Below are 26496 nucleotides of genomic sequence, written 5' to 3' on the forward strand. Positions count from 1 at the left end.
TTTTCAATACTGTTTCTATGATTAAATGAGTAGTAAGCAGCCAGTTGAAAAAGTAAACTTGTGAAACATGACTTATTTATAATTTGGAGACTAAATGCAGATTTTGGAAGATATATGCTAATGAAAGTTATAGGTTTTCTTTCGTAGTGAGACTTTTTTGGTCCAACAACATAGAGCTCCTTTAAGTTTGGGGATAATTTCTTCTGTCTCTGCGTGCTCTTTGAACAGCTGTCTCCTTTTTTGTTTCCAGGTCATTCCTGACACACAAGGCCCTTCCTTACTCTGTAGACAAACAGGTGCTTCTCATGTGAATATAAAATGGCTGGGAAATGAACAAAAAACCTGCTTTTTAGCAGTAAACCTACTGTAAAGTTAACAGTGACTGAGCTGTTTCATATTTGCATACTTTCATAGACATCTGGAAATCTTGTCTATGGAGCAGTCAGACCCCTTGGTAGTCTCTTCTAATAAACACACTGCTAATGGCTCAGGATTTAAAAGACTTACTACATAAATTATTTCCCCCTATGGAGTAAGTGCCCGAGCTGAAAATAAATTGCAGATCCTAATAGCCAAGCAGAAGGAGTGTACTTGTCTAAGCGAAACATCTTCTGTATAATTTGGCTTGTCAAACAAAGTGAAGTAGGATGAAAGCATCTTACTTTAAAATGTGCAGCTGGTGTAAGAGTGTCACACGGGTGCTAATTGTTTGTCTCGGGTGTCTTCTCTGTCTAGTGTTCTACTTGTCTTCTCTAATCAGTGGTAGCTTTTCCCCTGCTTCTTTTGTTCATTGCAGAAAATGTTTCCACAGTGTAAAATGCTTAGGCTTTTATTGTCTCCCTATTTTGGAAATCAGCATATCTAGGTGAAAATAATTTTTTTCTATTTGCTGAAGTGGTCGATTTTAAGTTTATTTAATCAGCTGGTCATGTTCTATTACTTCATGTTTTTCCCAGCACTTGGAGATAGCGCTATTCACGTGAACAGGAAGAGTAATGTGTAGAGCCTCCATAACACTCTGCAGAACACTAGTTTGATGATCATAGGCCTTTGAGACTCCTGATACTCAGAATACAGGTCAAACTGAAGCAATGTCTGGCAAGCGGTGGGTGATAATTATTAAATAAATAGCTCCCTTCACCATTGCTATATTGTCTGGAGTTCTAGAGATCCAGAAAGACAGTCTTTTGTTTGTTTCTCCCCGACTTTCTCTTAAATAATATGTGACTATTTAAATGGTACATATTCATTATTGAAAATTTAGGAAATGCAAATAAAAAGAAGTAAATAGAAAGTCTTAACACTACCACTAACCAGAGATGATCCCTGTTAACAATTGCAGTATATTTATATTCCTCTAGTGCCCTTTATGTTGTTGTGTTTGTGTGTTTACAAAGAAGCGGATTGTATTGTATATTTTGTTTAGAAATTATCTTTGTATACTGAATGTATTAGGAATATTTTTCCAGGTCATTAGATATGTGTCTATTGTATGTCTTTTAATATTTACAAAGTATTCAATTTTACTGATAGTACAGAATCTACTTCATCTGTCTCTTGTTATTGGACATTTGAGTTCTTTTCAATTTTTAATAGTATAAACAGCACTATAATTCATACTTATAACTAAGTATATTCACACTTACAGTTTATTCCATGTGCAGTGTAATGGCCTGGGGTTTCCCTGAAAGCAAGATTTCGTACAGTTAGTTTATTTGGAAAGTGATCCAAGAGAGCAACAGTGAATGAATAGGGAATTTGAATTGGAAAGGAGGGAAAACCAATTCAAAGTGTGGTATAGATCTGGTTACAGCTAAAATGTAAGATGTTTGTTCTTACCAGGACCTTCTGAGGAGGCTTATGAAATGTGTCTCAGAAGTATCTGCTTGGGAATAAAGAGGAGAAGCATTTAGCTGTCATCTTTCCTTAGACCATTCTCCATAGGTCAGGGTGGCCCCATAAGCATTACTTCCCCTGTGCTTCCAGATAGCGCAGGTGTGAGTCCCCAGTGCATTCCCTGGCTAGGAAGGCAGAGAGAGCTATGGTAGGAGGTGTGGTGAGGCACAGCGAAGTTACATTTTCACAAAGGTGATCAAAGTCTACTTGGACCTGGTTGCTGCAGTGTTGGCTTGAGCAAGAGTTGGGGCTGAAAGGATTTGCAGTAGGTCACAGATGTCCCATATAGACACAGCCTAGAAATACAGTTTGTATTTCTGGGTTAAAGGACATCCAAATTTGTATCTCTTTTAAAATACAAATACCTATGAGAGTAACACGTTAATTTACATTCAGGTTGATTCGTTTATTATACATCTAGATATTCTTGTAGTGCCTGAGGTTACAATGGAGGTAAACAGATGTGGTCCCAGAGCATATATTCTTTTGCAGAGAGAGAGACAGTAAACATGAGAGCAGATACATAAAATCATTTCTGACATTGGTGAGTGTTACAAAGCAGATGAAATGGTGTGATGCTGTTAGTAGTGACCTGAAAGGGACTGAGAGATCATGGTGAAAACACCAGGGTCTGAGTGGAGAAGCTCCAGGTTGATAGAATAGAACTAAAGGGGAAGCAAGGGAGGAGGCTGCTGGAGGGAGAGGTAAAGGCTGGGCCCCAAGACACACTGCCAGCTTTGTATTTTTTCTTAGGGCTCAACATAATCGAGAGAAATATTTCAGCTTTTGGAGTGTGGCCGTCCCTTTAGTATATATGGGAATAGAATATATGGGAATTAATCACTTTTTGATTCTTAGAATACATCATTAACATTTGTATTATATAACAAATATAATTGCTTTTTCTTTGATGTTTTAGAATATACTTTAGATCATAGAGCACCGTAGGGTTATTTTAATCAATTTCAGGGTTAATACTAGTGTATGGAAAAATGGAACAAGTGGAAATTTCCATTGGGTCATAATGCTATGTGGCTGGAGGTTTATTGTGTCAATATGATTCCATTTCATATAAGAAGCAGCACTATTCAGCTGTACCTTTGCTCTAGGGAGCTCAGAAAAATTAGTTTTAAAGGCACAAATTTATTCTTCAGACCTCTTAATTACAATGCCCAAGATATTTTTGTGACCTAAATAACAAATTAAGAAACCACTTCTTTACATTGCTGGGTGTTACCGACATTTGTTACTAAGAGTAGAGTTTATCCACTCTGTAGAAAATATGCCATGGGACTGTGATAGCCCCAGATTAAAGCACATCCTTCCTTTTAGTGGTATGTAAAAACCGTAAAAATCAGAATGCTATCAGATATTGAAGGATTAATGTGACCTCTCAATTCAGAGTTTTCTAAAGTTAAGTAATTTGTGTGTACTTTCATGATTTTGCTATATTCTATACTGCTGACACTGGTAAATACTTGATGTTTTCTCTACATTGGCTCAGTTCTTGTTTAAATAAATCGTATTTAAAATCGTATTCCTAACTATTGACATCAGAATGTTTATGTGTGCCGTCTAAAAGCGTTACAACTCACTTTGGTTAAATACTGCTCTCAGAGCGGACTCGACCTGTTCCATATGAGGTGTGTGACTTTGGGCAAGTTACCCATCTTCTCCAACCCTCTATATTCACTTGTGTGAAATGGAGGCAATCAGATATTATTGTGTGACAAGTGCTCAGCACAGTGCCTGAGGTAGTAATTACTCAGTAAATGGAAGCAGTTGCAAGAATGGGTTGTTGAAATGATTGTGGTCTTTATTACTCTTGCTGAAAAGAGCAGTATTGGAGATTTAAAAATTGGACAAGCACTTCCATTCTGCACCTACAGATAGGGCCCAAGGTAGTAGAAAGAACAATAGACCAAAGAGTTGGTAAATTTGATTATATTCTCAGCTTTCCACTGACCAGCTGTATGACTTGGTCATGTCTTCCGGCTTCCTCTGGGATTTGATTTCTTTATCAGACAAATTAGAAGGTTTGATTTGATTTGATCTCGAGGCATCTAGCTCACAGGCTGCCAACTGAGTGGTTCTGATTGTGAGAGGTGGTTCATCTGAAATTAGAAGCATTTTTATTTTGTTTTGTTTTTTTGCTGGCTATCTAATACATAAAGTAGGTGTGGCCCTGGCTGCTTTCCTGTTTTCAGCATGAGTGACTGTGGGTCATGTTAGTAAGCCTGGGCTAGTTATTCATTGTTTTTGAAGCTGTACATAATTAATACTTAGGAGCTATTGAAATTTAGTCCTAGTAAAATTATGTCATAAAACTGAGGCAATTTTAAAGGATTTACTGACAACGAAATTATGAGTAAGCTTGTTTTATACATTTGACTAACCTTTAAGGTGTATTTAATACATATTGTTTGCCAAACATGGAACCACTTGACTCATCATTGTCATTTAAAAATTAAAATTATACGTGAATTTCTAGCTACATGGCTTACAATTGGAATAACTTTTCTATTCCTGGTGTATATATTACACAGTTTTATGAATTTCAGTCTCCTGATGAGGTAGATCTGGGCTTGGTAGTGATGAAGTTGCAAGTAATGAAACAAAAATTTTAAAAGCTTGCTGTAGCTGCTTTTTTTAGATGGATATATATATATATATATATACGTGAGGGAGTATATGTATTAGTTAGCATAGTATGAATCAATCACTAATTTTTTTCACTGAAGAATGTATTTTAGAAACTGTCCCATTCATATAGTTTCCTCATTCTTTTGAATGACTGCAGAGTATTCCATTGAATGGATGATATTGTTTAATTGGTCTCCTCACAATGGACATTTAGGCTTTACCCTCACTTTTGCTATTACCCAGAGTAGTGCTCCAAGTGCTCCAAACAATGTCTTGTGCATGTGAGATTTTGTGCATTTATCAGTGTATCTATAGGTTAAATTGCTGGGTTAGAGGATTGTGCATTTGTATTTTTTTCTTTTAATTATTTGAGAGAGAGGGAGAGACGCTGTGAACGGGGGGGTGGGGGGGTGGGGAGGAGAAGAAGAGCGAGAATCTTAAGAGGCTCCACACTGCGTGAAGCCCAGCATGGTGCTCAGACTCATGACTTTGGGATCATGACCTGAGCAGAAGTCGAGAGTCAGCTACTCAACCGACTGAGCCACTCAGGCGCACCCGTGCATTTGTAGTTTTGACTGAAATGGGCAAATTGTTTTTCAAGAACGTTGAAACCAGTATACACTCCTACCACCAGTGCATGAGTGAGCTCATTTCTGCTCAGCCATGTTTTTCCCCCAAAGCTCCTGCCTTTTCTACATTACCAAGCAGTTTGAATACTACTCTACCTCACTGGATTGTCCCTGCGAAAATGCTGATCAGATGGGTGATCATTACTACTTGTGCAAATTTCACAGAGATTGAATCTTACACTGAAGACCACTTTCTTAACTGTATGTGTTCGCTGAATTAAATGGCAGACTCTTAAGCATCTTGGAATGTATTTTATGTTGCTTCAGAGCACAATTATACGCGTGTGGGAAAACCTCCCATTTGCAAATTATCAACAACTAAAGGTTTCCATGGAGATCATTTCTCCTAACATAATGAAACACACTATACATATTATACAAAAGATTTGGCCATAAACAACATTATTTGCACTTTATTTTTCTTAAACTCAGAAGGAAAAGCCCACTAGATACTGTTTGTATGTTTTTAGAGAAAACTATTAGTTGGTACAGTTGCACTAAAACATAAAGTTATTTTCTCAGTCTTTAATTCATGACCATTTGTATGCATGTGGGTTTGAGAGGTAATACTGTGGTTTCTTAAAAAAAAAACAGAGTAGTTTCTGTTATGCAAAGACACAAACATATTCTTTCTTTTCCACATTTAGGACTTATTACATAGATACAGGAAAATTATAAAACATTTCTAGAACTACTGTTTCTTTTCTCTTTTTCCCTTTGGGCTACAGCTTGGCAGATATAAGAGTCAATTCCTGAAGGAACTTAGGTTTTATTTATTTTTTTATGCTAATGTGATCTTTTCTAAAATTGACCATTGTTCTAATAGTTGAGGCTTATTTTTTCTTTTGCCTTTGTAAAAGAGCAGCAGATGTTCAAGAACTTCATTTTTTATGTTTTCCCATTTAATTTGACTTTCAGATGTGATACTTAGCATAGCTTCACACTAATTCACTTACAAGAAAAAAACATTTCCATTATTGACCTATTTGAAAAGTAGTTGTGGTATTGAATATAGTATTTATAGTAAAGATACTGGTTAAATCCCATAGAAAAACCTATAATTAATACAAAATCTCGTGGAGTTACTCAAATAAAAATACAAATTAAAAAGTTAATATTAGGTAATTACCTTTTGTGTTTTCTTTTTTAGCACATATATTACATTTGAGAGAAACTGCTTGTACAGAGACTGTTGAATTTAAAACTGCTCTGTCCTCTTAAGGAAAGCAGCTTGTGCTCTTCAGACAGTGGTGGGAGAACAAAATGAGGCTTTGTTGTGATATGTATTACTTTGGGCTCATGCCTTCCCTACAAATCGCTGAAACTCATGACTGCTTGAATTAAGGGGAAAAAACATTTTCACTGAACCGTATAGCACCCCCTAGCATCCTAATAATTTATATTTTTAAAATTCAAAGGTGCATTTGGTTTATGCTTATAAACAGAACCCTTAATCTAATATGATCTTCTATCTCTTATATTCTTATGGCCAGGAAGAGATCCTTGAAAAATACTGTAGAAATTATGGGGGAATGTGGGCATCACCCTTTTGGCAAATGGTTGTTGCATTCCTCTTCTATGGGTGTTTGGGTCTGGATGCAGATAAATTCTGCCTGCATCTGTTGTGCCCTGGGTAGGAGTGGTAAGTAGTGACTGTTCTTTCATCCACCTGCCTAACTGCTTCCTTGGATGTTGCAGGTACTTCTCCCAGCAGCTGGGCTGTTACAGTTACAGGATGTGAAGAAGACTTGCTGTGAATTTTTGGAATCTCAGCTTCACCCTGTCAACTGCTTAGGAATTCGGGCTTTTGCTGATATGCACGCGTGCACAGACCTCCTGAACAAAGCCAACACCTATGCAGGCAAGTAGAGTAGACCTCAGCTGAGTTTGAGACCGGGAGGAATCTGGAACTCTTGAGTTCTGATAAAATTCTGTAGTAATTTCTGGAAAGTTATGTCATGTTTTTGGATCTGAACCTTATAAAAATCCATTTAAAATCTTATAATGTATCACTGCATAATTAAAGCATACTTACAAAATTCTGACCTCAAAAAACTCTATAAATTGGTATTGAGTCTAAAGAATAGAATAGCAGTTTTATGCAAGTATTGAATCTCTATATCTCTTTCTTTCAAACTGTCAAATTAACAGGCATATGAGAAAATATTTGCATATGAAACTAAGTCATTTTATTTCTATGGCTTCTTACACCTTTTTCTTGCACCCAGGAGAACCATCTAGTGGCTTAACCATTTTCAAGGTGATGAAATCTAGTTGCCTTTGGGTAGAGTGGAAAAGTAGATTTGAAATACAGGCAGCTTTCTCCTTAGACAACAGTTCTCAGGACCTCCTGCTGGCGCCCTCCTGTGGCAGAGGGCAGCCCTTTGCCCTTGTCAAGGAAGCCATCACTTCAGTTGCTGTGTAGGGACCCTCTGATCCCCCCATCACTCCAGTCTACGAGGAGAGTTTCTTGTTGTAGCTTTGGATGTAGCTAAAGTACACAAAAGTAACCTCTAATTGATTTTTTCCTCTGAGTTTATAAGCATTTAAAAGTATGTGTATTAAAAGTGATTATTAGGAAGCTTCTAATTTTTTAAATCATCTTTGAGAAGATAAGCCTGATAGAAGTTATAACCCACCATCTCTGTCCTGTATTTGTGAGACCCAATAAAACAGAACCCTAAAACTTCCTTCAGCCTTCAAACGCAAGAGCCCCTTGTCTAAACTGTTCCACTGTGCTTACTCTGATGGGTAAGGGACATCGTGGCACATAGACCTGGGCAAGGTGTGTGTGTGTGTGTGTGTGTGTGTGTGTGTGTGCGTGTGTGTGTGTGCGCGCGCGCACGTGCACGCACGCACAAAGCATTGGAGACGAGTATTCCTAGAATCTCTGTTGCATTTTTTCAAAGAAATAATGGTTAGGTGGTTAGTTGGAAAGAAAAGAAAACCACAGTGCTGCAGAGAAACATAAAAGGTCCAGTAAGTTTGAACTTTATAGATTTCTTAGGGTGACCTGACTGACCTGACTACCCTTTATAAAATTCTTTCAGTGAGAAAATGTGATCTGAATTTCAGAAAGCTTGGAGATGAACTTTTAGCACATAACCCTTCTGTAAGTTGGGGAATGCCTATAATATGTAATGATATTCATGTAATCCTTTTGAGTGGGATGAGGCATTTTAAGAAAAACCAAAGATAAATTTGGATTCAGTGATGTGTTCCAGTGTTCTTCAGCTGTTCTTCAGCTAAATAGAAAAGTTTCCTTCTAAATCTGTAAGATCCATTAACTCTAGACATAATGTGCCTGTTATAAGTGATTTATATTGGGAGAATGAAGGAGGCTTGTGTATTTTTGGATGTTTTTTTTTTTTTTTCTTCTGCAGGAAACAATCACTGTTTAACATATCTTTCTTGGGCAGCTCGTTGTCTCCTATTACTTGATACACATTACTGACTTTTAAGAGGTAGGGAGAGGGGCTGGGGACAGAATGAGTAAAGCAGGATTCATGCAAAAGATGTCCACCCATAATTCACATGATATACTGGAACTCCTAGTTCTTCTCCTGTCAGAACCAACTCATGTACTGTGTGTTTAGGAGATTTTTATGAGATTTAATTGTTTCTTTCTCTTATTTAAAATCTTAAATGTATTATTATAAAGTATAAAATATGAACAATTCTCTACTAGAATTTGAACACTTCTGTATCTTGGTTTGTAGAGTCTTTCTTCATAATTATGCAAAGACATTTTCATGGAGAGTTTATTGTCATTTTCAGCAAAATTATGAAGAAAAATTCCTTTTTTTTCTTTTTTTTTGAAGCTAGACTCCATGCCCAATGTGGGGCTTGAATTCATAACTCTGAGATCAAGAGTTGCATACTCTACCAACTGAGACAGCCAGGCTCCCCTTAATTAATTAGTTAATTAATATTTGAGAGAGAGAGAGAGAGAGAACACAAGCGGGGGAGAAGGAGAGAAAGAGAATCCCAAGCAGGCTCCATGTTCAGTGTGGAGCTCGACGTGAGGCTCATGACCTGAGCTGAAACGAAGAGTCAGATGCTCAACTGACTGAGCCACCCAGGTGCCCCAGTTCTTAGCTTTTAATGTTCTATATTTTAAATCAAAGTCTAGTCTTAAAAGATACACTGTTTTTATACCATGCATTTGAATCTTATATTTGCTTGAGTTTATAAGTAACATTTTACAGCATTTTTTATTATGAAAAACTGTGACACATATAAAAATAGAATAGTATTCATCACTGAACTTTAAATGTTGTAAATTCATGGAAAATCTTGTTCAACTATATATCCCTCTGTTATTAACTATCCCCCCCTCTGTTGTTATTTTTTATGTTATTTTTAATGAAATCTAATGTATATGTAGAAGAGTACAAATGGTAGGTCTACATCTTGATGAATTTTTGCATCTTGTATTATTTGAAGCCATTCTGTCATATTATCTATATATTTCACTCATAATTTTAAAGAAATAAAATTGCATTGACCAACTTCATATAATGAAACTATCTCCATATACTTTGGTATATTAATAACAAGCTTTCTGAATTATGTAATTCAGTAGACTACTAAAAAACAGTTGTTCTTCCTAGTGAAAATATCTGATTGTTGTTTATATCTTAAGCAGATAGGAGGTGGGGAGGTCAGGAGTCCTTGCAGGAAGGTAACTTTTTTTTTCTGTTGTGAACAAATGATAGTTTTTTAGTCCTTCCCTTCTTTCTTTGTACAATTCAAGCACTTTTTGCATCCAGAAAATCTGCCCAAATTCTTCAGTTACTTTCACGTTCAAACAATCCAGCATGTGAAATGATCTGGGCGGGGGGTGCGGTGAAGGGAGACAGTGACAACTGAGAAAGTTAATATGTTACCTTTTCATTTTTCTGCCCTAGATAGTGGGCTAGGTAGGCCTGTGACAGGCCTTTCTAGGAAGGAAAGGAAAGGAAAGGGGAAGGGGAAGGAAGGAAGGAATACAGAGCAATAATAGAAGGGTTCATACAGACATACATACAAGGAAAGAAGAAGGGAGGAGAGAGGGGAGCTGGCAGAGAGGAAGAATGGGAAAGGAAAGGAAAGAAGGCTTGCTTAACCTCAGGGCACTTTCTGATCCAACGTAGCCTGCACTTCAGAGACTGGAGCACTCCTGTCCTTTGAAAACTCACCAGAGATTCTGGACATAAGATCTGCTTTATTCCTTTCTCTTGCAGATTGGAAAAGAGCTCTCTGGTGTTTATTATAGTTAAATTAAATTATACAGGTATAATGAAAGAATTAAGGTGTCCCATGGAAATGTCTTCTATGAACTTGTTATTTTTTCATAATATCACATTTTTGAAGAAAGTAAAAATATGAGAAACCAAGTAGGCAGGATAGAAAGTCTGGGCAGGGAGGGTATAAATCCTTCTATTCATCCTGCTGTACACTCATGGCTTCCGCAGCATGATGCTGGCAGTCACAGCCTGTCACACTGGCCCACACCGCTTCACCAGGGCATGTAGTGATATGTTCTTCAAATCCTGGACAACTGAGGGCAACCAGACCAGCCAAGGAAATGATTTGCATGTTGAGGCATGGTGTTCTGGACTGTAATCAGCCTTTGTTATGGTCTTGAATGACTATTTTCTTAGCTAAAAAGCTATATGAAATTATGTTTGCTTCAAGCCTGAAAAAGAAAACTTTCACACTTAATTCCAAGTTGTATAGACTTGTTTCGATAATGCTGGATTGTGGATTCTTTTACTTCCCATGTTTTGAGTGGCATCCGTATTTAACCATGTCCCAAATCACAAATACCTTTAGCATTTTCCTCAGGATAAAAATATAGAGGAGATAAAAACCGAACTTACTGGTTTTGATGCATTTTAATAGTCCCAGACTGTTTCGGAAGTTAGATTTGAACTTGAAAGTTAGATTTTAACCTTCTATGTTGATAAATAAAAGTTGCCAGTTGTAGAATTATAAAAGAATTTCAAACACACTTAAGGGGAACAATAGTTTTAGATTCTTAGTCATTTCTTCATCTCACCACTCCCTATATGAAAAATTTGAGAAGCTGCTTACTATTAGTTCTAAGTGATCTCTGGGGAAATTTGCCATATCGTTTTCAAGCCAGTGCTCCAACTGAAATTCTGGGCTTGGTGAACACTCCTCATTCTTCGGTATTAGGACAACCTGCAAAGAAGTCTTCTCCAGTCACTGCCATACTTTTCAGTTTATTTCTCATTCTACTCTTGCTCTTAACCCTGTTATCTCTTTACATCCTGGGCCTGGATGCCTGGGCTGCCCTCCACTTAGCCTTTGCACTGTGCTTGTACAGCGATCAAACTTTTCATATGCCCCCCTGCTTTCATGTATGTTCCCTCTCCCTTTGTCTTAAATAAAACTTTGCTCCCTCCCTGCAAACCTGCATGTTGGGGGCAAACTTTTTTAGGAGACCACTCCCCCGACTCACCGAGAAGGTGGGTAAAGGGATACGACTTCAGACTGTTGTTCCGTTCCAGGCACCATCCTCGGCTCTGCACTGGCTGGCTGTCAGCCTACAGCATTCTCTCTGCAGCCTGTTTTCTCTCCAGGCCTGTGTCTACCTCTGTCTTTGACACCTAGAGTGTTTCTTCCCTCTCTACTTCTTTTCTACTGCCATCAGCAAGTTCAAGATCTATATTGTTGACTTCCTTGAGACTCCTTCCTCATAGTTGCTTGTGACTGCCATCTTTCCTATATAAACCTACCTGCTACCTTAGAACACAATTCTGGGGCATGTTGAACCTTGCTGCTATTTGGAATGCCAAGGTCTCAACCTTTGTGCTGACTGTATTCCTGCCTTTTCATACTTTTGTATTTCTTCATAAATCTGTGTGCTCTCTGATGCCAGTACCCCAGTAATCTTTTGGCTGTTCCACCTAGACTCTATGGTCAGTCATTTCAAAGCTACCCTCTTTATGCACCTAACTCCACCCAGACTGCTGGGGGTGATAAGCTCAGTGCGATGTAACCCCTGCTTACAAGGAGTTTATGGGCCAGTAATATTCCACTTACACCCAGATTCACTATATCCACATTTTGCCTTATTCTCTTGTAAAAGTAGTTCCTGTAACTTTTTTTTGTTTTGTTTTCCTTTCCAATCAATTTGCTTTAGTCATTTGCTCACTCTTCTGTAATTTAGGCTAGGAATCACCGCTTGGGGTAAACATCTGTCAAAATAAGCCCATGATTTTGAAGCCTGCCTTTTTGAAAGAAACTTGTGTTAAGAGAGTATTTTTTATTTTTTGTTTTTTGTTTTTAATGTTTAATTTTAAGAGAGAGACACAGTGCAAGTAGGGAAGGGGCAGAGAGAGAGAGGGAGACACAGAATCCGAAGCAGGCTTCAGGCTCTGAGCCGTCAGGACAGAACCCAGTGCAGGACTCAAACTCACCAACCGAACCGTGAGATCATGACCTGAGCCGAAGTCTGATGCTTAACCGACTGAGCCACCTAGACACCCAAGAGGGTGGTTTTAATTAATAGTATTACTAGCCTAGATTGTATGATATGCAATAAAGAATAGGTGCTGATTATTTGAGGGTCTATTGCAATGTTAATTTACTACTACAGAAGATTCTTCCTTTGGAGAACTGTGAAAGAATTTGATGTACAGCACTTCTTGAATTCATGCCAAGTTAATTGATGCTTCTTACAAGAATTAATCATTTTTATATTTTTACATTCATTATGGTCCTCATTTGTGTCCTGGTAAACATGCAGTCTCTTCTGCTCTGCTTTGTTGATAGTTTTTCTCATTGAGATGAGTTAGCTGTTTTTAGATATTACCAAAGCTATCTGTGTTAATGGAGCTGCTGGATATATATATGTAATTTTTTTTCCCTAGAGACTAAATAGTATTCAGAATGAAAGAATCACAGAGTATTAGCACTTGTAGGAACCTTAGCAGTTATCTGCTAAGATAACTTTTGTTTTATTAATTAGGAAGATGAAGACCAGAGAGACTTTTATTTTCCCAAAAATACTTTCTCTCTCAGGGATGAGCTGTTTGTGTGTTAAAATACTATTGTTATCCATGCACTTACCTCACTTCTCAGATGGAATTCTGTGCCAGATGGAATATAGAGAAATTATAGGAATTCTTCATGGCTTAATTTTGATCAACAAGGTGTTTGGTATTGAGAAATCAAACCTAAAGGGTACTTTGTGGCTTATCACTGTGTACAAAATGGAACAAGAAAAACTTTGGACATTTATTATCAATTTCATTGGACTTAATTTTGGATGAGAGACCAGAACTAATGAACCCAATAAACCTGGTGTAACAAATCCTATGGGTTGTCTTTATTTTTTTATTTTTATTTTTTCAGAATTTTTTAAATTTAAATTTTGGTTAATATACAGTGTAATACTGGTTTCAGGAGTAGAAGTCAGTGATGCATCGCTTACATACAACACCCAGTGCTCATCACAATAAGTGCCCTCTGTAATGCCCATCACCCATCTAGCCCATCTCCCACCCACCTCCCTCCATCAACCTTCAGTTTGTTCTCTGTCATTAAGAGTCTCTTGTGATTTGTTTCCATCTCTTCTCTTCCCCTTCCCATGTTCTTCTATTTTGTTTCTTAACTTCCATATGACTGAAATCATATGATATTTGTCTTTCTCTGATTAACTTATTTCACTTAGCATAATACATTCTAGCTCCATCCACATTGTTGCAAGTGGTAAGATTTCATTTTTTTGATGACTGAGTAATATTCCATTGTGTATATGCACCACATCTTTTTTTTTTTTTTTAAGTTTATTTATTTTTAAGAGAGAATGCAAGCAGAGGAGGGGCAGAAAGAGGGGAAGAATCCCAAGAAGGCTTTGTACTGTGAGCACCGAGACCGAAGTGGGGCTTGAACTCACGAAACCATATGATCATGACCTGAGCTGAAATCAAGTGTCAGACACTTAACTGACTAAGCCACCCAGGTGCCCCAACACATCTTTATCCATTCATCAGTTGATGGATATTTGGGCTCTCTATATAATCTGGTTATTGTTGATAATGCTGCTATAAACATCGGAGTGTATGTATCCCTTTGAATCTGTATTTTTGTCTTCTTTGGACAAATACCTAATAGTGCAATTGCTGTATCATAGGGTAGTCATTTCTTGATAAGTTTATTTTAGTTGCAGAAGGGAAGCAGACAGCAAAGTGCAGCTGTCCTACTAGAGAGTGAAGAGAATCCTTACCAATAAGGAAGAATACATCTGTATATCCTATATGTACAATATATGTGTTTAATGTATATTGCATATTCATGGTGTAGTCTGTACTGCTGGGAATTATGCCCTACTGCAGTCATGGGATTTTTTTTTTTAGAAAAAAAGGAACTGATTGTTGAATGCCAGTTTAGCTTGGTTTTAGGGGCGCCTGGGTGGCTCAGTCGGTTAAGCGTCCGACTTCGGCTCAGGTCATGATCTCGCGGTCCGTGGGTTCGGGCCCCACGTCGGGCTCTGTGCTGACAGCTCAGAGCCTAGAGCCTGTTTCAGATTCTGTGTCTCCCTCTTTCTCTAACCCTCCCCTGTTCATGCTCTCTCTCTGTCTCAAAAATAAATAAATGTTAAAAAAAATTTTTAACTAGCTTGGTTTTACTCAGCAGCGGTGGTAAACTAGTAAGAGCAAGTTACTGAAGTCACAGTGAAAGCTCTGTGCTGTTAAACAAGAGTAATCTGTCAGCATGTCAGTGAAAGGATTGGAAACAATAGTTGAAGTTGGCAACAGAGAACCATGATAATGAAGATAGAGAGGAGGTGACTGAAGCAAGATTGGGGATGTGGAAACTAACCCTGGATGTGAGTAAAGGAAACACACTAAACTCTGACGTGATCTGCCCTTTAGCATTACATTTTAAATAAATATTTTGTGAGTGCATTTTAGTGTGTGCATATTTCCAGTTTGCAGTAGCTGTTAATTAATACCTTACCTTGCTGAGGTGCAGCAAGCTGAATCAGAATTCATTCAGTGAAAAGAAAGAAGTTCTTATCTTGGCTTATGACAAGTATTAGGTTTGTATTAGCCAAACCAATCCAAAGATGTTAGGGTTTTAGTTGATAGTGTATTCAATAATAGTACTGTAACTGTGTCTGGAAAGATGTATGGTGATTATCTCATTCTGTTCTTCCCGGGTCGGACCGTATCTGTGAAATTGAGTTCATTTTCAGGTTACATATTTTGAGAGAGACTGACAAACCGAAGACCCCAAATGATATTATACAAGGAATGCTTGAAAGACTTAAGAGTTACAGACCTTGGGAGGGAAATTTGGGAGAATATAATGCTCTGTAAAAGTCTGAAGGAATTTCATGGGCAAGAGAGAGTAATCTTGTTCTGTGGTGGGCAGAGTTAGAATCAGTGCTACAGAATCAGAGGGGAAAATATTTTAGTGCAACATAAAGCAGAACTTCCACTTACAGTCAGTGTTCAAGAATGGTGTGAATGCCTTGATGTCTGCTGATATCTGTGAACTATACCAGATATCCACTGAATATAAAAGTTTTAGAGATTACCCTGACATAATAAAAGTTGTGTCTGGGGACCTTTCAGATCCCTTACCCCACTAAATCTTATGATTTTCTATGGCATTACAGAGAAAGAATCAATAGGATTTGTGAAACAATTTATTTTCAGGTTTAAAGGGAGGAAGGGATGTACAAGGGGGAAAAGGGGAGTTCTTTAATGGCTATAGAGCTGCATATTTTCAAGATGAAAAAGTTGTGGAGATCTGTTTCATAACAATCTAAGTGTACTTAAAACTACTGAACTGTATACTTAAACATGGTTAAGATGCTAAATTTTATGTTATATGTTTTACTGTAATAAAAAAGAGAGAAAAGGGAGTGAGGAATCAACTGAGATTTCATTTAGCCTTGGAATCAGTGTGGGTAGGAGAGCCATTAAGACACAAAAGGAGTACAGGAGAGCAAGCAGGTGTTTGGAGGAAGGTACTGACCCTGTTTGAGGTGTAGGTGGGTCTTAGTCTTGATGGCTTAAGGGAGAATGAACAGTGAAATGCATTATCAATTTTAGAAGTTCTCCCACTGGGCAAGTTTATTAGCAATAAGCAAAGACAGCAGGCTAGTAGAAGACCTTGATTTATTTTGAGGAGATAATCAGACCTAGCTAAGAATCCAGCCAAGGAGTAGAAAAATGCACAATGATGAAAAATTAAGACAGTACAGCTCAAAGCAGGCCATTGTAAGTGGCCTAAAGTGGTGAATAAAGTGAGGGTTTTAGAGGACTGCTTATGTGTATTGCTGGGTACACAGTAAGGGGTGGATCTGTCTGTTTAAAAGAGCCATGATGGAGATCATGTGGGGACTAACAGCTGGAAATTCAAATATTGAGTTTGGGGAGAGAGGTTGGATCTGGGAGCAACCATACTGGAGTGCTAGTTAAAGATAACTGGGACACAAAAATGTGGATGAGATACTTAAGGGAGAAGAAGCAGAGAATGAAAAGAGGGCTCAGGGCAGTCAGAACTGTAAGTAATACCCAGTTTTAGGGAGCTGAAGGAGACAGACTGAGTGATCAGAAAGATTAGAGGGGCACCTGGCTGGCTCAGTTCGTAGAGCATGTGACTCTTGTTCTTGGGGTTATGAGTTCAGGCTTGAACTCACATGTTGGGTATAGAGATTAGTTAAAAAAATAAAATCTTTTAAAATTTTTTTTCAAAAAAGTATTAATAGAATCCAGACTGGGAGAGAGTGACCTTAGGGTTAAACACTGTGCAGGGGTTGAGAAGTTTTAATCTCAAGAAAAGGACTTCCAAAGAACAAATTCAGGGGAAGAAGGATGGGCCAAAGGCTGTGTTACAACAGATAAAGACGTGAGTGTGAATCAAAATACAGAGGCTTCATTATTAAGATCTGCCCTAAAGAAGTTTGGCATAAAGGCCAGCAAAGTGGGGCAGTGGCCCAGGATGAGGAGGGTAAGCAGTTGTTTTTTTCTTAGGACAGCATTTGTCCACTGAAGTCAAGACAGTAAAATACATCGATTGTCTATAGCAATGCTTTTCTTTCTTATTGGGGAAGAAAACTAGGCCTAGTTTGAGAATATTTTGGTTTTTTTTTCTTTGTTTTAAAAATTTTAATCATTAATATTTTCATATGATTAAAAACCTTTTTTTTTTTTAAGTTTAATTTGAAAGAAAAAGCACAAGCAGGTGAAGGGCAGGGAGAGAGAGAGAGAGAGAGAGAGAGAAAATCTCAATCAGGCTCCACACTGTCAGTGCAGAGACTGATGCAGGGCTCAAACCCACACACTGCGGCATCATGCTCTGAGCCAAAATTAAGAGTCAGATGCTTAACCCACTGAGTCACCCAGGTGCCCCTGAAACCTTTTTTTTTTTATCACAGTGGCATAAGACATCCCTTGTTTTTGCCCCACCACCCCCAACAACAAATATTCTGTATCTATCCATGAACATAGTGTTGCATATTTCCATATGTTTTCATATTATTAATAATTAGGATCTTTTCATTTCAGCTTGATGAACTCCTGTCAACATTTCTTTTTTTTAAAGTTTATTTTTGGGAGAGAGAGAGAGAGAGACACAGAATCTGAAGCAGACTCTAGGCTCTGAGCTGTCAGCACAGAGCCTGATGCAAGGCTCTAACTCACAAACTACAAGATCATGACCTGAGTCAAAGTCAGACACTCAACTAACTGACTGAGCCACCCAGGCACCCCTGTCAGCATTACTAAGGCAGGTCTAGTGATGGTGAATTACCTTAGCTTTTTTATCTGGGAAAGTATTTCTCCTACATTTATGAAGGACAACTTTGCCAAATATTCTTGGTTGGCAGTTTTTTTTGTGTTTGTTTTCTCTCAGCACCTTGAATAGATCATCCCACTCTCTCCTAGCCCATACGGTTTTTGCTGAGAAATCTCCTTGATAGCCTTATGGGAACTCCCTTGTGTGTTACAAGGTCCCCCCCCCCTCCCTTTTTTGCTTTTAAGATTATCCTCGGAATCTCTAGCAGGGCTGAAAGAAGGTATTACTCCAGTTAAGATTGGAGGAGATGATTGCACTTCAGATGTAAAGACAGCAGCACACAACGCCAAGAAACATGAAAAATCAAGATAACATGACACCACCAAAAGATTATAGCAATCTTCCCATAACCAAACCCAAAAACATTGAGATCTGTGATTTTCCTGATAAAGAATTCAAAGTAGCTGTTTTAAGAAAACTCAATGAGCTACAAGAAAACACAGATACTTCAGTGATTTCAGGAAAACAATACATGAATAAAATGAAAAGTTTAACAAAAAGAAATCATAAAAAAAAGTTTTGGAGCTGAAGAATTCAGTGAATGAAATGAAAAATGCAGTGGAGAGCAACAACAACAGACTTGATCAAGCAGAAGAAAGAACCCGTGAAATTGAAGACAGGAAGTTTGAAACTATCTAGTCTGAGGAGAACAAGGGAAAAAGAATGCAAGAATACATGATCTATGAGAGACCATCAAAAGGACCAACTGGTGAATCACTGTAGTTGAGAAGGAGAAGAAAGGGAGAAGGGGCAGAAAGTTTATTTAAAGAAATAATGGCTGAGAACTACCCGAATCTGGATGAAGATTTGGATATTTAATTTAAGTTCATGAAGCTTTTGTAGGACACCAAACAAAATCAACTTAAAGAAATTTTCTTCAAGACACATTATAATAAAGCAGTCAAAAATCAAAGACAAATCAGTAATCAAAAACTCCCCAAAAGAAAAGTCCATGACCATATGGCTTCACTGATGAATGCTATCAAACATTTAAAGAATTAGCACGAATCCTCCAATTCTTCCAAAACATAGAAGAGGAGGGAATATTCCCAAACTCATTTTGCAAGGGTTAAAACTACCAAAGCCAGATAAGGACATTATCTGAGAATACTGTCTGAGAATTTCATTGAGCCCAGGCATTCCTGTTCTTCCAGGCATTCTGAGGAAAGCCACCTGGGAGAGAGCCATAGTGAGCTCCTGATTGTCCTCTGGCTTTTTCCTTCCTCTGGACTCTCTCATGTTCTTCCAGAGAATGAGAAAGCTATAGCCCGGTATCACTGATGAATATAGATGCAAAAGTTCCCATTGAAATATTAGCAAACTGATTTCAACAGCTCATTAGAAGAATCATACATCATGATCAAATGAGATTTATCCAGAGGATTCAAACATAGTTCAACATCTGCAAATCAATACATGTGGTACAACACATGAATAGAATGAAGGATAAAAATGATGTGATCATCTCAGATGCTGAAAAAGTATTTGACAAAATACAGCATCCTTCCATGAGACAAACTCTCAACAAATTAGGTATAGAAGGAGCATACCTTAATATATTAAACCTTAATATAGTAAAGGTCATGTATGACAAACACATAGCTAACATCATACTCAGCAGTGAAAGAGCTGAAAAGTTTTCCTTCAAGATCAGGAACAAGACAAGGATGCCCACTCTTACCACTCCTATTCACCATAGTACTGGAAGTCCTAGCCAAGCAATCAGGCAAGAGAGAGAAATAACAGGTATTGAATTGGAAATGAAGAAGTAAAATTGTCTTTGCAGATGATATGATCTCATATATATAGAAAATCCTAAGATTCCATAAAAAAAAAAAACAACTTAGAACTAATCAACAAATTCAGTGAAGTTATGTGATACAAAATCAACACACAAACTTGACTTTCTGTATGCTAACAATGAAATATCTGAAAAACAGATAAACAATCCCGTTTGTAATAGCATCAAAAACAACAAAATACTTAGGAATAAATTTAACCAAAGAGGTGAAAGATCTGTACATTGAAAACTGCAAGACTTAGATGAAAGAAATTGAAAAAGATACAAATAAATGGAATGACATCCTGTGTTCGTGAATCAGAAGAATTAATATTATCAAAATGTCCATACCATCCAAAGCTACCTATAGATTCAGTACAGTCCGTATCAGAATGCCAGTGGTATTGTTCAACAAATAGAAAAAAAAAATTCCTAAAAATTTTATGGAATCACAAAGGACTCCAAATAGCCAAAGCAATCCTTCTTAAGAAAGAAGAACAGCTTCCTTCCACATGGTCATGCAGAGCTAGTACCCACGCCTGGAATCAGCCACAACCTTAGTCGTGCCCACCGCCTGCCACCTCTGGACCATGGACCATGGACCCCGCTAAGTGAGGAAGCTTTGGGGCCTTTGTGAAAATGTGTAAGCAGGACCCGAGGGTTCTACACACTGAGGAAATGTGTTTTCCATGAGTGAGTGGAGCACCTGCTACCCATAAAACTAAATGAGAAGACCATATCGAGGAAGAAAACACAGTGAGAAGGCAGAGGAAAACAAAGACAGATGAACCTTCAAGTGAGGAAAATGATCTAGAAATTGACAATGGTGGTGTGATTGAACCGGATACTGATGCCCCTCAAGAAATGGGGGATGAAAATATAGAGATAACTGAGGAAATGATGGATCAGGCAAATGATAGAACGGTGGCTGCCATTGATGCCCTGAATGATGGTGAACTACAGAAAGCCATTGACTTGTTCACAGATGCCATCAAGCTGAATCCTCGCTTGGCTGTTCTGTATGTCAAGAGAGCCAGTGTCTTCATCAAATTACAGAAGCCAAATGCTGCCATCCGAGACTGTGATAGAGCTATTGAAATAAATCCTGATTCAGCTCAGCCTTACAAGTGGTGAGGGAAAGCACCACAGACTTCTGGACTACATGATCTTGCCCTTACTTGTAAACTGGATTATGATGAAGATGCTAGTGCAATGCTGAAAGAAGTTCAACCAAGGGCCCAGAAAATTGCTGAATATCGAACAAAGTATGAGCAAAAACTGAAAGAGCAAGAGATCAAAGAAAGAATAGAAAGGGTTAAGAAGGCTCTGGAAGAACATGAGAGAGCCCAGAGGGAGGAAGAAGCCAGAGGACAATCAGGAGCTCACTATGGCTCTTTCCCGGATAACTTTCTTCTTAATGCCTGGTAATTTTCCTCAAGGAATGCCTGGAATGGCAGGAATGCCTGGGCTCCATGAAATTCTCAGTGACCCAGAAGCCATGCAGTATCCAGAAGTTATGGTGGCCTTCCAGGATGTGGCCCAGAACCCAGCAAATATGTCTGGATATCAGAGCAACCCAAATGTTATGAATCTCATGGGTAAATTGTCAGCCAAATTTGGAGGTCGGGCATAGTGCCCTTCTGACAAATAAAGCCCTTGCTGAAGGAAAAGCAATGTAGACCACCTATTGGATGCTGCAATAATACAAACCCTGGAGGAGAAGGAGTCAGCGTCCCTCTGACCTTCTCATGGAGAAAGCTGGGGTGCTGTGAAGATAATCCCTACCCTTCTGCCTCGCATGCAACTGAAACATTTTACCGTGGCTTGCCATTGGGTTCATTCAGATAATGATTTCCTACTGGGAATTACAAACTTTAAACACTTTTTCAACCTTAAAAATATTTTAAAACATATTAAAAGGGGGTGTTAACCCCTACGTTTTTCTTTACTAATGATTTCAGTTTTTTCCCTTTGGGTTAATTGGGCAAGGAAGATACTTTTCAGTATGGAAGATTTACTGCTCAGCTTGAGTGAAATAGAGGTTTATTAGCAGGAGGCAAATATAACATTTAAATAGATGCAGTTTGAGTTGGATATATGATTACTGAGGCATTTTGACTTGTCTTTTTAAGTGCTTTATTTTTTAAACATGATTTATTTCAATAAAACCTTTGGGACCACCAGTATTGCAGTAGGACCTGGGTAGGGGCCGGAAGTACTGGCAGAACAGCAGCAACCTTGCTCCTTTTATGTGGCGTTGCCCTTGTGCAGATGCATTTACGCTTACACTGGTGAGGGCATGATTTTTATAATGCTGCAGTAGGGTTGGATTTCTTAGTTGTGTTCTTGTCTGATACAGAAAATAAATGTTTCACATTATTTCCACACAGGGGAATACTTTTCTTTTTAGATTTCTGTGTTTAGAATGACCTTTCCTGGTCAGAAAATGCCCATCTCTTTGTGTGCTTTCTACTTGTTGTCACCTCCCCTCCCCCGCTGCCCACCCTTACTTTTTTGGGGTTAAAAGTAGTCCTTTTTTTTGGTGGCATCATCACTGCTATCATCATTCACAGCATAATTATGCAAGCATAGGTAATGCTGGGTTTAATTTAATATGTAATACATATAGTGATTATGTAAGCAGTTGTAATTTCTTACTTGACCAAAAGATTTCATAGTTAAGTGTTAGGTTTCCCCCTCAGTGAAATGTTACCATATCAAAAGATGTTGGAAAGAGGGATTCCCTTTGTTTTTTTTGTTTTTCAATATATGAAATTTATTGTCAGATTGGTTTCCATACAACACCCAGTGCTCATCCCAAAAGGTGCCCTCCTCAATACCCATCACCCACCCTCCCCTCCCTCCCACCCCCCATCAGCCCTCAGTTTGTTCTCAGTTTTTAAGAGTCTTTTATGCTTTGGCTCTCTAAGAGGGATTCCCTTTGGTGTTTAGCCTTCTACTTATGAAATATCTGTTATAGTTGGAGTTTATCTTCCATTATTCATCTTCATATTTTGGAGAGCATGAGGTTTGAATTCATTGATATACATAGAAGGGAACCGAACTTGTGGTTCAGCATGAATTATAAAATTGATGAGTTCCATGGTTCTTCAATGTGGAGTTGATGGTATTATGAGTCATTGTGCTCCTATTCAGCTCTTAAATATTACACTGTACCTCCGTCTCTCCTGTTTCTCCCTCCTTCTCCTTCAAGAATAAAGAAATGATAGATTTTCTGTTGCACATTTCACCTCTTACATTTATTAAGACTAAGTCCAGGCGCGGTACCAGGAATTGCTAAGTTTCCTCCTATCTTTCAATTTAAAGTGCTGATGTTTAAAAACAGTTTCAAGGGATAAAAGCCTCTGTACTTTGCTTATTTGAAGAGACAGTGATAGGAGCAGTGAATAAAATTCCATGGAATACATTTCTGAAATAGCACATTTCTGAAGTCATAAGTAAGTTGATTCAGGTTCTCACCCTTTGCTGTGCACAAGCAGATAGAAATGCATCTGTTGTATAAGTGAGAAAAGGCTGTCTGCTAACATGCTTTTTAAACCCTTTAAAAATACTCAGCATATAAATTTGCATTTGGGCTTGTCAGTGTTTTTTTGTTGTTGTTAATGTGTGTTCTCTCTAAAAATTTCTAATGTGTGCTGTGAATAACTCAAGAAGACCAGTTCCTTTTGGGGTCCCTTATTTAATTTACTTAATTATATATTAGCTAAGTACATTCTAACATTTCAAATATTACCATAAAGGGGTAAAAGTAAAATTTGTGGTCTTCTGAAAATGTGTCCTGTGCTTTTAATTTCCACAAATACGAAGTACCTTCATTTTCATAGAAACTCAGTATCATTTCTAAACCAGAAGTGTTTTTTTTCTTATGCTAGCAATGCTGAAAGAAAGAAAAGTAAAGGAGTTTTTTTCTGCTTAAAAATATACAGTTATTGGATTTCTAGCTACATTAAAAATAAACTATGGTTTCAGACTGGAAAAAAAGAACAAAAATGGAGGCATCACACTTTCTCATTTCAAACTATATTACAAAAGTATAATAATCAAAAGAGGGCAGTACTGGCATAAAAATTGACATTTAGGCCAATGGAACAGAATTGGGAGCCCCAAAATAACATGGTCGATTAATCTATGACAAAGGAGGCAAGAATATACATTAGGGAAAAGATAGTCTTTTTGATAAATGGTGCTGGGAAAACTGGACAGTTACATGCAAAAGAGTGTAACTGGAATTTCATTAAGCCATACACAAAAGTAAACTCAAAATGGATTAAAGAACTAAATGTAAGGCCTGAAACCGTAAAACTCCTAAAAGAAAACATAAGCAATACTCTCTTTGACATCAGCTTTCACAACGTTTTGCTGGATATGTCTTCTCAGACAAGGAGAAACAAAAGCAAAAATGAAATACCAGAATTACATCAAACTAAAAACATTTACACAGTGAGAGAAACCATAAAAAAAAAAAAAAAAAAGAATGGCAACCTACTGAATGGGAGAAGATGTTGGCAAATACTGTATCCTAAAAAGGGTTAATATGAAAAACATATAAAGAACTCATGGAACACCTGGGGGCTCAGTCAGTTAAATGTCTGACTGCAGCTCAAGTTATGATCTCGCAGTTTGTGAGTTCAAGCCCAGTGTCAGGTTCTGCGTTGATGGTGCAGACCCTGCTTAGGATTCTCTTCCTCTCTCTCTGCCCCTCCCCTGCTTGCTTGCTCTCTCTCTCTTTTTCTCTCTCTGTCTCTCAAAATAAATAAATAAACAAAAAAAATAACTCCTATAACTCTGTAACAAAAAAACCAAATAATCTGTTTTAAAAATGGACAGAGGACCTGAATAGGCAGTTTTCCAAAGAAGGCATACAGATAACCAACAGACACATAAAAAAGTGCTTGTTCAACATCACTAATCATCAGGGAAATACAAATCAAAACCATGAAGAGATATCATCTCACACCGGTCACAATGACTAGTATTCAAAAGAAAAGAAATGAAACGCAAATGTTGGCAAGGATGTGGAGAAAAGGTGTTTTGAGTGCACGCTGGTGGGAATGTAAATACTTGCAGCCACTGTGGAAAACAGTAGGGAGGTTTCTCAAAAATTAAAGATAGAAATGTTATTTGATCCAGTAATTCCACTGCTGGATATTTACCTAAAGAAAACGAACCACCAATTTGAAAAGATATATGCAACCTTAGGTTTATTGTGGCAAAACAAAACTATATGCCCCCCCCCCCCCCCCCCCCGATGTTTATTGCAGCACTGTTTACAATAGCCAAGATATGGAAGCAGCCCAAGTATCTATTGATAGATGAATGGATAAAGAACAAGTAGTATATGGATACAATGAATGTGACTCAGCCATGGAAAAGAATGAAATCTTGCCACTTGCAATAATATGGATGGCCCTTTCTCAGAGAAAAACAAAAACCATATGATTTCACTTAACATACAGAATCTAAAAAACACAAAATCCACACACATAAGTCTGGAAACAGTCTCTTGAATACAGAGAACAAACTGGTGGTTGCCAGAGGTAAAAAGATAGATGGATGGGTGAAATAGTTGAAGGGGATTAAGAGGTACAAACTTGCAGTTACAAAATAAATAAGTCATAGGGATGAAAAGTTCAAATTGGAAATATACTCAGTAATAGTGTAATAACTGCATGATGGCAGATGGTAACTATACTTTCCTTGGTGAGTACTGCATAATGTATAGAATTGTTGAATCACTGTGTTATACACCTGAAACTAATATTAATATTGTCAACTCTAATAAAAAATAAATTAAAAAGATAAAATAAACTTTTTCCAACAGAAAAAAATTGTGTGTCAGATTATTTGTAAATCCACATCATTCTATAATTATCCTAGAGCTGCTTATCATTTTTAAAGTGATTTTGTAAGGAATCTTTTGTAAAGTGAATAGTTATAGGGTTTATGTAAATCCAGATTTTGAAGTGTTTCTGAAACGGAAGCCAACTAATCGTTTCTGTGGTATGTTGAAATACATTTGAGATAAGTCTTTATTTCACCTAAGGAAGCCTTTTAACAAAATTACTATTAGAATATGGTTAATTGTGAAGACCTAGAAAATACCTAGGTTTACCTTAGAACTTAGGGATTACAATACACTTAAGAGCTATACTATTAAATCCTTACTCTCTACTGTGCCACAGTGCTAGGTGCTTAGTTCATTTAATCCTCACAGCAGTCTTATTACGTAAGGTATTATTATTCTCCTTTTATAGATGAGGAAACCAAGGCTTAGAGAAATGACATAACTTGCCCAAGGTTTTCCAAGTTAGTACGTGACAGAGCTCTGATTTAACCTTGGTGTGTCTGACTCCAAAGTGCCACATTTCCTTGTGAGCTCATGTCTTATAAATGAGAGCTGGAGTTTCAGGAAAGGTTACTTTGTAGATGACTTATTCTTAAAGTTGTAAAGTCATTGATTATACTAATAGTTTTTTTTTGCCCCCTTTGGAGAAGTGGGAATATTTTATCATTGAAATCAAAGAAAGGTTTTTTTAGTATTTTAAGAATTACTAATTTTACTAGTTTTTGGAAAGGGGTTGAAAGTAAAAAATAGTGTGATTTCATCCCCAGATAAACTGCCATAGAATCCAGAGTTATCTATATTATAAATCAATTCTGTTTTTTAAATGATGGTCATATATTCAAACTGGCATTTAAAAT

The 26496-nt window shown here is 37.6% G+C and overlaps 1 protein-coding gene and 1 pseudogene across 4 annotated transcripts in view; both read left to right on the forward strand.

Annotated features, from left to right (window-relative positions):
• The window catches only part of KLHL2 (kelch like family member 2), a 116282-nt gene that overhangs the window by 61540 nt on the left and 28246 nt on the right, over positions 1-26496 (forward strand). For all 4 annotated transcript variants that reach the window (XM_049631287.1, XM_049631289.1, XM_049631288.1 and 1 more), the window contains one exon: positions 6867-7029. In XM_049631287.1, the coding sequence (XP_049487244.1) occupies positions 6867-7029 (163 nt within the window). The remainder of the gene's footprint in view (positions 1-6866; positions 7030-26496) is intronic.
• LOC125923536 (hsc70-interacting protein-like) lies at positions 19433-25268 on the forward strand (annotated as a pseudogene).

The sequence above is a fragment of the Panthera uncia genome, chromosome B1, assembly GCF_023721935.1.
Source record: "Panthera uncia isolate 11264 chromosome B1, Puncia_PCG_1.0, whole genome shotgun sequence".
In the NCBI taxonomy this organism is placed as follows: domain Eukaryota; kingdom Metazoa; phylum Chordata; class Mammalia; order Carnivora; family Felidae; genus Panthera; species Panthera uncia.